Source organism: Typopeltis vanoorti, chromosome 12, assembly GCF_054136105.1.
Source record: "Typopeltis vanoorti isolate ZY-2024b chromosome 12, IOZ_Tvanoo_1.0, whole genome shotgun sequence".
NCBI lineage: Eukaryota > Metazoa > Arthropoda > Arachnida > Uropygi > Thelyphonidae > Typopeltis > Typopeltis vanoorti.
In genome coordinates this window covers 67,423,428-67,439,203 of record NC_143560.1, presented here as the reverse complement: position 1 = coordinate 67,439,203, position 15,776 = coordinate 67,423,428, and the positions used below count along the sequence as shown (strand labels likewise).

Below are 15,776 nucleotides of genomic sequence, written 5' to 3'. Positions count from 1 at the left end.
TGATATGATAGTTCCACTGTATAAGACTTAATTTGGATTTTTGTGCACAAATATGGTCACCTGGCTATATTGGTGATAGGGAAACATTGGAGAGAGTGCAGAATTGAATAACTGAGACTGTTTCAGGATTCTGGAATATTGATATGAGGACAAATTGAGGAAATGTGGTCTTCAGAGCTTAGCAGATAGAAGGAGAAAGAATATATGATTGAAATGTATAAACTGATGAAAGGAGCCTATCAAATGCAGGGGAATTATTGCATAGGATAATGCAGGGTTTCTCAAACTTTTTCTATGATGGAACACTTCACAAATCCTGAAATTTTCATCGAACACCTTGGTTATTTTGTAATTTATTAATTAATAATTAATTGGTAATTTAGCTGATTTTTATTATTAATTAATAATTATTATTATTATTATTATTATTATTACGGGTATCTCCATGGAGTCAGTAGACTCATCGCGGGAGACCCAAACTAGCAAAACAATATCTGTCATATCTCTTCTTGAATTCATTTACAGATGAAGAGCTCACAACAAAGTCAGGCAATGAATTCCACTCATTCACCACCCTCCAGGCAAAAAACCTTGTTCTGACACCTTTGTTAACCACACTCTTCTTTAATTTCCAGAGATGACCTCTTGTTCTTCCATCACTATCACACAGCTGAAACATTTCCCCTGCATCAATCCTATAAAAACCTTTTAGTAATTTGAATGTTTCTATCATATCCCCTCTTCTTCGCCTATCAGCCAATCTCTGCAATCCACAAGCTCTCAATCTATCAATGTAGGGAGCATTTTTTATATCACTCACCAACTTGGTCACTCTTCTCTGAACCCTCTCCACAGCCTCCTCATCTCCAAGGAATCCAGGTGACCAGACCTGAGCACAGTAATCCAAATGTGGAAGTATCAATGCTTTATAAAGGGGAATAATAACCTCTTTATCTCTGGATGTCAGTGTGTTCCTCAACAACCAAGTAATCCTATGTGCAATCTTGGACACCTTAGCAATGTGTCCTCTGAACTTCATCTCCTTATCTACCAATACCCCTAAGTCCCTAGCCTCATCAATCTCTTGGAGTACCTTTCCATCTATGTAGTACACAGCTGGTAATCTTTTAATCCCAAAATGCAAGACTTTACACTTTTCCACATTGAACTGACATCCATTTTCTTTTGCCCATTTTACCAGCTTATTTAAATCCTCCTGCAAACTTTCAACATCAGCTTGATTTTTTATTGCACTACACAACTTTGCATCATCAGCAAACAACTGAATATCTCCCTTTAAGCCGTTTCCTATATCATTTATATACAAATTAAACAACATTGGCCCAAGCACAGAGCCCTGAGGCACACCACTGGTCACCTGCCTCATTCTGGACTCGGCTCCTCCATACACCACCTTATGGTATCTCTCCCTGAGCCATTCTCCTATCCATATCACCAATTTAATATCCATTCCCATCTGCTCCAATTTGCATAACAGTGTTCTATGGGGTATCCTGTCAAAAGCCTTAGCAAAATCCAGAAGTACCACTGTGTAGCCAGTTCCTTTGTCCAACTCTGATGTTATTCTATTATGGATAGTTAATAGATTGCTAAGGCAGGATCTACCTTTAACAAAACCATGTTGGCCTCTATAGGGTATCATATCCTGATCCACCCATTCTTGAATTTTGTCTTTAACCAACTTTTCCAATACTTTTACCACTACTCCTGAGATGGTGATTGGTCTGTAATTCAATACTGCAGTTTTAGAGCCACCCTTATGCAAAGGAACCACTTTGCCTAACTTCCACTCCCTAGGGACCATACCAGAGTTCAAACTTAAATTAAATATCCAGGTAAGAGGGGTTGACAATTCATTTGCACATTCACGCAACACCCGAGCTGATATTCCATCTAAGCCTACCGCAGTGTTTGCATTTAAGTTTCGCAATATATTTAATACCTCTGATTCTTTAGCTTCAATTCTCACATTAGGTATTGCTATAGGTATAGAGATATCCTCACTTGGGTGATAGACTTTTGAGAAGTGATCACTCAGTAACTCGACTATTACATCTGATTTTGTCACCTCAATACCATCAGCACCCACTAAGGTTATCCTTCCGAAGTCATTCTTCCTCTTACTTGCCACATAGCGGAAGAACTCTTTGGGATTACCCTTGATCTCTTTGGCTAAGGTCTTCTCATAATCTGATTTAGCTTTTCTTACTATGCTGGTAACCTTCCTAGCTTGAGCCTTGTACTGCTCATGGGTGTCCTGATCGCCCTTCTCCTTGTAAATTCTCCATAACATTTTCTTTTTTTGTAGTTCAAGCTTGATACTACTGCTCATCCATCTAATGCCTGCCTTGTTTGACCTCCTGACCATGGGGACACAATCTGATATTGCTTTCCTCAGATACCCACTGATTTTATCCCAAGCACTGCTAACATCTTTCCCTTGCAATATGTTCTGCCATGGGATGGCTGCAAGCTCACTCCGAAGCTTGTTATAATTGCCTAACCTGTAGTTTCGTACATACCCCTTCTTAATAGAAAAATCCACAGATTTTGCAACCTCCCAAGTCAATACCACATGATCGCTTTCACCAACTGGAGGTAACGAGGTCACCTTACTTATGCACATAACCTCTGAACCAATAACCAGGTCCAACACTCTCACACCACGTGTCCCTTCAGTTACGTGCTGTTTCAAGTAATTATCTCGTAGCAGATGTATGAACTCCATTTCCTTTTTGCTACGTGATATTTTCTCCTTCCAATTGATATCACCATAATTAAAATCCCCCATAATAATCACTAAGCCTTCACTCATTGCACTAAGTTGCTGATGCATGAATTCAATATCTCCCCCTGTACTCCCTGGCCTATAGCAGCATCCAACTGTATATTTGGTTGCGTTGGTCACTATTTCGCACCAGACTGCCTCAAATGAACTCTCATTCACATGTCTATCATCATGATATACTACTTTCTTTGGCTGCAACACATCAGCTATCATCAACAGTAGACTTAAACATTAATTAGAGTTTGATTTAATTGATGTTTTAATTAAGTTAATTGATTTAATTAAAGCATCAATAAACCATCATTAAATTAATTTTCTGATTTTCATTGACATATCCTATTCTGATCACCAAATATATTTATAATATTATTATAAGTACTTACGAGTGAATGCAGACTTTTTCTCCTGTGTGCTGATAGTTTTCCCCTCGTTTTGTACATCCTGGAGATCTTTGTAGGCTTCAGGTGGATGACTCACTATCTGTTCCATCACAAACACCTTCAATAAGAGATTTCTTAATACCAAAATTAAACAAAATGCCTTGTCTCTTATTCATATTAGAATTTAAATCTGTATTCCTATTACTTTTAAAAAAATCACAGCACTCCGGTTTCAAAACAAGCACTTACACTCTGCAGTACAAACTTGCGAAGAAAGTATTCAGTATTACTAGATCTGAGAACCAGATACAGACTATCTTGATCATCAATTTCAGTGGAAAAATTTATTTTATACTTCCTTGCTGATTGGTCACTGACATTTGCAACACAGATGTTATTTCATTCAGTTTTGAGAACATGCCATCCATTGTTGTAATCGGCTTGCAGGCAATTTTTATGACCCGTCATAAACAGCGGTATTCCCTTTCCCAAATGTTGAAAGGTTTTGATGTGTGAAAATTAACGCTACACAGATGTTATTAGGTGTTCTGGGTCTGAGCTTTTCAACATATTCACGAATATTATTCTCCTCAGAATATTTCTACTATAAAATATTTATTCATGAAAAATGCTTACAAAACTAAAATGACAAATTCTAGAACTTCTGCGAGAACACCTATTCTGTGAAGAGTTTGAGAAACCCTGGGATAATGGATAATATAAGAACTAGGGGTCATTCCTGGAGGCTGTAAAAGGGGTATGTAAGTAAAGAGGTGAAATACAGATTTTTTTGTCTAGCAGATGGTGAACGAGCAAAATGTGTTGCTGGAATGAACGATGAGTGCTCCAACATTGAATGAGTTGAAGCACTTCACTAATATTATGTAGAAGTGAAGAGGTTATGTTTCCATTATACAAGGTCTGCATGTGGTAGCCACATGTAGCTACTTTGCATAGATCTTATCACCTGAATTTCAAAGGAATGAGGATAGCTTAGAGTTCAGATAAATTAAGATGGTGTTGTCTTTGGAATCTGAAATATGCAGACAGGTGAAGTGAATGCAATTTGTATAGTCTTGTAAATTTATTTATTTAATATACACTGATACAATGGCCGTGAGCCCCGTTTAGGGAGTCACCATCTCAATCCCCCTATTTTTATCAGGGCTCAGGACCAGCATAGCTGACGAATCAGGCAAATGGCTGGATCTTAAGTATTCCTGACTGTAATCCATGTGTGTTCACGGGCCAGTTATAACATGAAGAATGCTGACATGATAGTTCACTTTATAAGGCTTTATTTGGATTTTTGTGCACAAATATGGTCACCTGGCTATATTGGTGATTATCTTCATGCTATAACAATAATTTGCCTGTTTTGGGGAATGAAAAATCCAAGTTTCTGGGTGGAAAAAAACCCTTTACCTCCGTATGAGATCGGCTAACTCACCTTTCGTCGAAAGAGATCACATAATGGTTCCTCATGTCATGGACAGGAATCGAACCTAGGTCTTTCCAACAAAAGGGCTTCATCTATACCAACTGAACTATGGAGGCTCGCCTTGTAAATAGAAGAAGATGAGATATATAATTGATATAAGTTGGTGAAAGATTGTTACCAAATTAATGTGGAGGAGTTTTCCATAGAGTTGAGAGAAATAGAGAGAGACATGGATAAAACAAGAGACCTTCCTTATACAGTGTCTGGGTAAGGTCTCTTGTTTTATCCTCTGGGTTAAGCAGAGGAGTGAAGAGCAGGTTATTTTCATAGAGCATATCTAATGAGTAGAATGCATTGCCTGAGAGCGGTGAATGTGAAATAAATACAGAATCTGTGAATTTATAAGGCACATTTTGATAATCATGTATGCCAGAGTAGTTGACTTTCTGCATTAAGTCTTTTGACTCCTGGAGGTTTGATGTTATTACTACTAATAATATTTGGCTAAAGTTTCCTGTATCCTCTATAACCACTCTCCAATCAACATGCTGTAGATTTGAATTCTGCTGTGAGCATGGATGTTTGTGATTATCTTTAGGTGGAAGATGAATTTCATTGGTTGGTGTGAGACCACACCAACCTGCTCATTAGAGGCCTGAGTGGCTTGAAAAAGTTCCATGTTTGGTCTCTAGAACAAGGTTTTTGGACTAAGTAAAAATAAATAAAAATACAAAATATATATATATATATAAAATCAATAAAAGAAAAAAATCTTAGCCCTCCCATGGTATGAATGTACTATAGGTTTACAAATAAACCTTTTACAGGTGAGAACCAGATAATTAAAAGGTATAGAATAAATATACTTCATCCAGATTCCAACCTCTCTCAAGAGAAGTAGGAATCTCTTAAGTCATGTGGGACTTAAGAGTATTAAAATATTTAACTCTAAAAATAATGAAAATAATGCTTTTGGATACCTGTGTATATATATAGTATAATGATATACTATAATGAGATTTTCACATCAATTCTAATGCCAGTTTTTGTTAACTTATTCAGGGAATTGATTTCTGTCCTGGTCAACAAGTAGATGGAATAACAAGTCATGAACAAAAAAATTATACTAGTAATCCAGTTCTATTTCATATCGGTAGAGACCCTGGAGAAAAATATCCGATTGGGTGAACTTTTAAATACTTAACGTTTTTAAATAACTAATGAAATTAAAAAAGTTTAAATGGTAATATAAACTGACATACACTTTTTATTAGTTATAAATTTTGCAGGTTTCAGTGCAGATTCAGTATAATATAGCATTGGTAAAGATATTTCTCTAATTTAATACTAGCATATTGAACAAACACACTGACCAATCTGCTAAGAAAAAGTGAAGTGTATGAATATGCTGGAAATGTTAAGTAGTTTCTCAAAAAATTTCCTTGATCAAGAAAAAGCTTCTGACAGAGTTGAACATGAGGATCGTTTTGAAGCTTTGAAATCATACAGATTTGCATTATTTTTTTTTTCTCCTCAGCCTACATCTTCCCCACTACGGGGTAAAGACCTCTCCCATTATGGGAGGGTTGGGTCTACTACTCCCATGATGACTCAGTCCATCTTGGGAGAGTGTTTGTATAATTGTATGAATGAATGTACAAAGGTGAAAGACCATCAGATACATCCATGCCCTTGGCTGGATTCGAACCCGCAGCCTCTTGGCTGGAGAGCAGATATGCTAACCACTCGGCCAACCAGGTGGGCAGATTTACATTGCACAGTTCATATGCTATCTTATTTGCCATGGAACCTCCCTGGAAAAATTACACAACAGCCTACTAGCCAGGAGTAGTAGTGGATTCACATTGGAAAAACACTCTAATAGCATGTGCAGATAACAATCACATCACTGTTGTAATAGAAAGCAAGGAAAAACTAAACTATTCATTCAACACACAAAATATATTCAGGGGCAAAATTAAATTCAAGAAAAAAAAAAAAAAGCATTAGATTATGGATAGGGAACTGGAAAACAGAACCAATTCCCTAATCAAAATCAACTGAAGTCTACCCAGGATAACATTTTAAGAGTGATAAGAGGCATAACGTTTTAAGAGTGATGATAATCATAAACAAGATAGTAGCCAGCATTCTCTCAAAATACTCATGCTGCCTGAAAATTTCCTCCACTATATTAAGTCAGCAGTTACACATTTCCTATGGAACAAAAAAAGCTGGAAATCTTACTCAATACTCTCAAAGACTTTACAAGGGTGTCAGAGATCAATCTCTCTCTCTCTCTCCCTATCTTGAAACCAACAATGCATCTTTCAGAATCATCTTCTTCCTTGAGACTGCAGGTGACACACACCACTATTCACCTATTCTGAAATATATTCTTAAAAAAAAAAAATAAATAAAAAATAAAAATAAATAAAAATAAAAAAAAAACGCTACCAGAGATCTCATGCTACCTGCACTCCTCAGAATGGCCAATACATCAGTAACTATCTGACTTTTATCAAGTGCTGGAAAGGCCAAGAAGTTCTCCCCCCCCACACACACACACACTTGAAGGACATCCCTCCCAGCTCTGCAGTCTCTGTTTATTAATTGATACATCATTGATTACACCTGAAAAATGGATAGCATTTTCTCTTCTCTATGTGAAACTGAGCAGGAATTGAAATCATTAGAGATATTATAATTAAGAACCTAAAGTGAAAAATACTCAAAAATCACTGTACCAACAAGTGAAAGTGGCAGTCATAAAACCATTTTTAGACTTGCTAGAGTACAAGGTACCCATACCCCCTCCCCCAACCAAAAATTCATATGCACCTACACCTAATTTCCAAATCAAATCACTTTGCACATCTAACTCTGCTACCTACCAGCCACAGGAAAATAAATAGCTCACTTATGTCACTGCACCCACCTCTCCACTATGATCTATTATTACTCACAGTAATAGTAGATCATAGTGGAAGTTAAATGGTGCATACCAAACTAGATGCAAATATCTAATGAAGGCTGTGGCATAACATCCTGCTGATGAAGCTCTACACAATCAGGCATATCAGTCCATATCTTTGCATGCACTGAAACATACATGGACCTCTAACCATAAGTTTTAATAATGGAATACCATGAGCAGACATATAAATACAAAATTAATAACAGAAAAACTCACGTAAAAAGATTATTTAATAGTATTATTTTCGCCTGTGTGTCACAGGCATCTTCAGTACATTTTAAGCTTAAATTAAATAATAACTGACAATTCCAAAAAGCGCCACCTAAGTAGCTAGTGTAAAGATAACTAAAAAGGTCAATAAATTTCATAACAAAAAAAAAAAAATGATATATACAATAAAAAGTTAGAAAAGATAGCTGATTTATAAAGTACTATGGTTTACGTCTATCCCATAAAAGGGATAGACATAAACCATCGGATCTGTTTAAGTTAGGAGAGTGAAGTAGAGTTTCACATGTTTCTTTATAAAGACGTTCCATGAGGAAGAGACTTTTGTGAAGGACTCTTGTCTTGTTCCAATGAACTCTATGTCTAGTGATGATGGCATGTTCTGCAAGTCTAGACTGTTCAGGTTCAAGGTATTGAATATAAGACTGGTGTTCTTTTAGCCGAATAGAGGCAGATCTTCCTGTTTGTCCGAAATAAGATAATCCACAAGAGCAAGGAATCTGGTAGACACCTGGATAATTAAGATGTGGAAGGTTGTCCTTAGGAGAAGTGAGAAAGGTGGAGATTTTTCTGAAAGGTCGAAAGGCAACAAAAATATTCAGTGGTTTTAAAACTTTTGCTATACGTTCACTAATGCCTTGTACATAAGGGATAGGAATACGCATATTTCTTCTGTATTTCAAGAGGAAGACATATTAAAACTACTCAAAGCTATTTTGATGAAGGAATTCTTATATCCATTAGATAGAAAGGAAGAAGTCATATATTGCAGTTCTTTCTGTAATAGATCATCTGAAGAACAAAAGGAGTGGGCCCGATGAACCAGTGTTTTAGTAGTTCCTGCCTTTTGACTGGGATGGTGATGAGATTCAGCATGGATATAATGGCCTATATGAGTCTTCTTTTTTATAGACCGAGAAATGTAGGTTATCTTATTTACCTCTAACCATACATCTGACTTGCCTTGTAAACACAGCTGTCATCTGATAAGCCTACCTACAATCAGATGACTACTAGCATCTGTTCCATGTGGATTGCAAGAGACAAAGTATGCAAATACCTTTTGTTTCTATACAAACCATCATTTACAGTCTCTACCTAAAACATAAGATAAAATAATCATCTGCCACTCATCCAATATATACAATTTTCAAGAGTATGCAGAAAACTACATATCAGACTATTTATTGCTTGAATATTACTCTCCACAGAGAATTAAATCTATCTAGATTTATTGAAGAATGAAATCCAATTAGCACCTTGTTTATCATTATAATAGATATTATAATGATAAACAAGGACATCATATAAGATATTATGAACACTGAATTAACAATAGAGAGCTTTTTATAAGTCTGGTGCGATTTCTTTTGAAAGACAGAACACTAAAGGCTTAGATCTGGCTGACGAAGAATAAGGAGGTATAAAATTAATATGATGATCCTTTTCTACTTCAAGAGTAAACTGCATTCGATTTTTTTTTTTTTTTTTTGCACTTACCAGCCAAGTAGATTGGCCTATAACTCTGTCATGCTTTTGATTATATATCTGATTCCTGTTTTTGAGCTTGTTGTTGATGATGCAAAAAAGGATCTTGTAGTCTGTACTAACCAAGAAAATAGGTATAATCTTTAGGTTTTGGAATGAAAATGTGGCTAGCTACAAATTTGACTGGTATTAAGACATCCTTGACTTATAAATACTATCAACATCTGTTTGAAGACAATGAAGAAAACTGACTCCTAACTGTTAATGCTTTTTCTGTTCAAATCATGGGCACACAACACACACTGGAGCAAAAGTACTTTCCTCACAGAGTTCAATGGTCTATCTGTTGAAGAATGCAGCTGAAGAAATATCTGCTAAGTACTATAATCTTTTTGGCATTTGAAGGGGGGGGGGGGAGTTTGATGATCTAATTTCCCATGCATACCAGATGTCATGTGAAATGCATTTCTCTGCTTCTGCCAGCATTTTAAAAGGCCACTCCTAATGTGGAGACAGACATCACTGTAAGTTCATCCTCCCATTCAACCATTGGGACTCAATGTCTTCATCCAATGTAATGGGTGTTGACTTCTCTTCATCTTATTGCATAACCCTTTACTGGGTGCTATCAGCTGGGTTAACTGAACCCCGGTTTTTACACAAGGTTGTTACCCCCCCCTGCCTCCTTTCTCATCCAGGTTGGGACCGACAATGGCTTTTTTTAAGCTTTTCACTGGAATTATAACCAATAGATCAGAAACAAGACTCAATTCAATACAACCTTCTGAACAAGCTGGTTTCAGAAAGAACTTGAGTACAATAGATCATATTCAATCAATAAGCCTGCTTATTGAAAAATACAATGACTACAACCTTGCTCTTCACAAGGCCTTCATAGATTTTAAAAAAGCTTTTGATTGCATAAGACCATCATCAATAATAGAAGCCCTTAGCGATTATTGAATAACACTGAATGAGCATTGAATAACAATATATTGACATAATACATTTATTCAGCAAATATCATTCTCAATGAAATAAGCAAAAAATTTCACATAAATCAAGGAATAAGACAAGAAGACATCATTTCTTCAACAAATTCTTCTCATTAACACTGGAACATATGGTGAGCAATTTAGAATGGCCCAATAAAGGAGTCAATATTAATGGAATTAAATTAAACAACCTAAGATCTTCGGATGATATTCTTATTATTGCAAACAATGTGAAAGTGTTAAAAGAAATGATAGAAGATCTAACAACTAAATCATTAGAAATTGAATTAGGCATTAATTCTGAGAAAACAAAATAATGACAAACCGAAAAGTATACAATGAAAGACAGCTTTATTAAGGTAAATGTGCAGACTTCAACGTTGAATATATATGCACTAACTTTCCGTGATGTTTACAATTATTTCCTCTAAATTTTGCTGGTTATTTCTTTTTTAATGTGCACCTGAAGAAGGCTGATACAAGCTGAAACTAGGTGTGCTATTAAACTTTGTTTTCATTTTTCTCGGTTTCTAGTCACTCAATTTTTTTTTTAATCAACCTTGTATATCAACCAAGTAAATCAATCTTCCTATATATATATATATATATATATATATATATTCATATTTTTCCCAGAATACAAAGAGAAAAAGTGAAAGAGCTGACAGTAAAAACATAAATTACTAAAGGACATTTGTAGTATATGAAGGAAATTTTCCATACATGACACAACACAAAGGGAGATAATGGAGGGGGGGGAGGGTCACTCTTCTTAGAAGTTGGATGAGAATGTGGTTTGCAAGGATATGAGAGCTAGATTTTTGTAGGCTAAAATTTTGGCCACCCCATCTACAAGAGTAAAGGAGATGCCCAAGACTGTAAGAATTACAGAGGAATAAAGTTACAATTTCTAAAACAAATTATTTTATTGTAATAAAATTAAAATTGTAAATTACAATAAAATTACAATTTTTTTTCTCTGCCTGGGAGAGAGAGAAAGTTTCCAGTGACAGTTGGCTTGCATCAAGGGTCAGCATTAAGTCCGTTCCTGTTTAATATTGTGATGGAGGTGGTGACAGAGGAGGTGAGAAAAGACACACCTTGGACTATATTGTATGTAGATAACATCGTGCTGTGTGCAGAATCATGAGAAGAAGTGGCAGCTAAACTGGAAAGTTGGAGGGAAGTACTGGAAGAGAGAGAGGTATGAGACTGAGCAGAAGTAAGACATAGTATATGTGTTGCAATGTGGATGGCAACCAGGAGACAGATCTTGAGCTGGAAGGAGATGTCATCAGAAGATCAGTGACTTTAGATACTTAGGTTCAACAATGAAAGAATGGTGAGGCTGAGAAGGAAGTGGGATGCAGGATGGAAGAACTGGAGAGAGATGGCTGGAGTGCTATGCGATAAGAGGATACCGATCAATCTAAAAGGCAAAATCTACAGGACAGTTGTGAGACCAGCTATGATGTATGCTATGGATACTGTGGCCCTGAGGAAAAATAACATCAGCAGGATGGAGGTAGCAGAGATGAGAATGCTTAGATGGATATGTGGTGTGACCAGAAAGGATCGTCTGAGAAATGACTATGTAAGGGGAATGGTGAAAGTTACGAACTTAGGAGCAAAGATACAGGAGGCAAGATTGAGATGGTTTGGTCATGTGATAAGGAGGGAGGAAGAGTATGTGGGAAGAAAGGTCATGCAGATGGATGTGCAGGGGAGGAGGAAACGCGGATGGCCAAAGAAGAGATGGAGGGAGATGGTGGAGGAGGACTTGAGGATGAAGAACTTGGATGTGGCTACAGCGTAAGACAAGAGGTTGTGGAGGAGACTCACCACAAACAGTGACCCTACTTAAGTGGGAAAATCTGCAGAAGAAGAAGAAGAAGAGTTTTCTTAAGCATCGTAGAGCTCTGCATACCAAATCAATCAAATTGATTAACATATACGATATGTAATGTGATTTTATATTCAACTATTTTTGAAAAATCAAATGTTGTTGCCAAATTATCAAATAAAATGATTCAACTTTCTGAATTGTTATTTGGATTTATATTTCTAAATATTCCAATTTCTTAACAGTTTTTTCTTCTCTGTTATATAGAAGTAACACTGCAGAATACAAAAGTGCCATGAAGACAATAATGCACATTGTTGAAATACATAAATCTAAATTAGTTTATGCAGAACCACAACTAAACTGGTGTGATGAAGCTGCAATGGTAATTTTTTTTTGTTTTGTTGTTAATAGTCAAGAAAATATTCCTTAAGACAAAAACTATATATAAAAGGAAAATTAGTAAATACAGTCAAATCTAAGTATAGCAAATTTATACAGACCAAAATGTTTCTCACTTTATTATAGTGAATGAATGAGTTTGCTATCACAGTTTTCATTATAAGTGAAAGTTGACTATAATAATTACACATATAACATTGGGGAGGGGGATCAAAAACTCTTAGTATTTGATCAACTCCACTATGAAATTTATCATAAGTAATATTTTACAGCCAAGTAAGCAAACAAGGTTTGCCTTCTGAAATTATAAACGTTTTGAAAGTGATCAAAAGTTTATGAGAGTTCAACTTTCAGCATGAGTTGCCTTGGTATTGCCCCACTTAAAAATACATTCTTCTCAGGAACCTGCATATTTATCTATCATTCATTTTTTTTTTAATTAATTTTAGAAATTATGGACATTGCAATCATGTTATAAATAACTATTTTAATTTCTCAATGTTTCGACCTTCATATTAAGGTCATCATCTGGAGTATATAAAAATATACAAGGACAAGCTGAGTTACATTTCACACAGTAAGCTAAAGAAACAATGATTTGATCACCAGTTGGCATGACCTGTAGTGAAAAAAAAATAATAAAATACAGATAAAATTACAAATTAATTAATTATTTAGAAAATACATCAAAACTAAATTCTATTTAAGATAAAATGAGAGAAAAAAAAAAAAGCCAAAACATTATTAACAAAATTCTTTACAAAACTTCAATAAAAACCAAAGATAAACCAGACTATAATAAAACTATAACCATTCCTTACATTAAAGGGACATCAGATAAAATAAACAGAATACTACAGAAATAAGAATGCACAATTCCTATTAGACAAAAGGAACAAAAATAACACATTAAATATAATAATTATCCTTTCTGATCATGCCCTGAACACTTTACATAGAATTGACTGCAAAAGCACCAGTTGTTTACATCACATGGAAACATGGTATGAATGCAAATTTAAGGAAGCATGTGAGATTCTTATCAACCACCCCAATCTGAACAATAATGATGGTCTAAAAATCCTAAGCATATGGAAATCACATCGAGTGAGTGGTATCAGTGGAACTAGCTGTAGATCCAGAAATGAGCTGTTGTGTTTGTATACCAATGCTAGAAGTATAAGAAACAAGGCGGATGAAATGGTTGCACTAATTGCGTCTGTTCACCCAAAGATTGTCGGAATAAGTAAGACATGGTTAGATGAGGATGACATCCTGACAGGAATAGAGATGGAAGGGTATGATATGTTTCGTGAGGATAGAAGGGGTAACAAAAGGGGGGGGAGTGCTATTGATGATAGAGAAAGAGTTATGTTCATACAAGGTAGAGATGCAAGAGGGAAATAGGGCCAGTGGTTTTGAGGCAGTATGGTGTGAGATAGAGGTGAATAGAATCAAATACTTGGTGGGATGTTGTTATAGACCTGGTAATGTGGATGGTGGTGATAGTGAAATGTATAGTCAAATTAGCCAAGCAAATAAGAAAAGGGTGATCATTATGGGTGATTTTAATTATGGCAATATAGACTAGAATGAAGAGATAGCAACTGGAAGTAAAGAAAATGAGTTTCTTGAGTTTTTGAGGGATAACTACCTCAGACAGTATGTAACAGAGGGCACACGAGGATTAAGGGTCTTGGATTTGGTCATACTCATCGGAGGATGTAATTATCAATGAGGTGTCAAATCATCCACCAATTGGTGAAAGTGACCATGAGATGATTACCTGAGTGGTTGCCAACAGTGCAAGGATCCCTGTGAGAAAAGGGTATATGTAAAACTACAAGGGGGGGAGGGGGTGATTATGAAGAGCTCAGGAGACAGCTTGCAGGTGTAGCATGGAATGAGGAGTTAGCTAGAAAAGAGATCAATGCAGCTTGGGGGATTTTCAAAAACTATCTAGTAGATGCAATGTCTAAATGTATTCCAAGAGTGAGAAGGTTAAATAAGGTAGGTGAGAGATGGATGAATAAAGAGATTAAGCATGCGATACAGAGAAAAAGGGCATTGTGGAGGCAGCATAAGAGAAGTTTAAGTAACCAATTTCATGAAGTCTACAAAGACCAGGCAAGGAGGATGACTTGGTTGGTGAGAGTAGCTAAAGAGAGGTATGAACAGCAGTTAGCTAATGAAGCCAAAAAGAATCCTAGGAAGTTCTTTTGATATGTAGCCAGCAAAAGAAAGAATGATTATGGAAGGATGACATTGATTGGAGGAAATGGTATAAAGACAGCTGTTGCAGAATGTGTGGTGGAGATACTTAATGAGCAGTTCATAAAGATCTTTCAATCTTGTGAATGTGACTTCATGAAGAAATTGAGAGCAGTTGCTGATGGGGAGGAGAGACTGACTGTAAGTGAGCAAGAGGTGTTTGGGGAGTTGAGTAAACTAGATGTAAATAAGGCTGTGGGACTTGATAATATATCACCGCGTATTCAGAAGGAATGTGCCAGAGAGTTGGCACTTGCCTTGACATATTTTTTTAATACGAGTCTTGCACTTGGTCAAGTTCCTAAAGAGTGGAAGGAGGGCAAGATTGTGCCACTTCATAAAGGAGGTGATCGAACTCAAGCATCAAACTATAGGCCTATCTCTGTGTCAGGTTTTGTGGTTAAGTTGTTGGAGAAGCTTGTGAGAACTAGGATACAGAGTTGGGTTGACAACAATGGTATAATCTTTGATGGACAGCATGGATTTGCGAAAGGGAGGTCATGTTTTAGTAATCTCCTTACTTATTACAATAAAGTGACTGCTTCCTTGGACAGAGGAGAAGGATACACAGTACTATACTTGGATTTCGCAAAAGCTTTTGATAGAGTACCTCATGATACATTGACAGTCAAACTAGAGCAGATGGGGTTGGATATTAGATTAGTGCATTGGATTGGAGACTGGCTATCTGATAGGTATCAAGAAGTTGTGTATGGGGGGTACGATATCCAGGAAAAGGAAAGTCACTAGTGGAGTGCCTCAGGGGTCTGTTTTAGGGCCATTACTATTTAACTTGTATATTAATGATATTGGTGAAGATTTGGATGGAGATATTCAGTTGTTTGCAGATGATGCAAAGTTAGGACGAACCATAAAGAGTAGTGAAGATGTTGTGGCCTTGCAAGAAGACTTGAATAAATTGAGTGATTTGGCAGGCAAATG

At 36.2% G+C, this 15,776-nt stretch overlaps 1 protein-coding gene across 2 annotated transcripts in view; it reads left to right on the top strand.

The window, feature by feature from the left end:
• The window catches only part of LOC150100863 (N-acetylgalactosamine-6-sulfatase-like), a 355,136-nt gene that overhangs the window by 315,181 nt on the left and 24,179 nt on the right, over positions 1-15,776 (top strand). For both annotated transcript variants that reach the window (XM_090401082.1, XM_090401081.1), the window contains 2 exons: positions 5,693-5,814; positions 12,429-12,546. In XM_090401082.1, the coding sequence (XP_090257208.1) occupies positions 5,693-5,814; positions 12,429-12,546 (240 nt within the window). The remainder of the gene's footprint in view (positions 1-5,692; positions 5,815-12,428; positions 12,547-15,776) is intronic.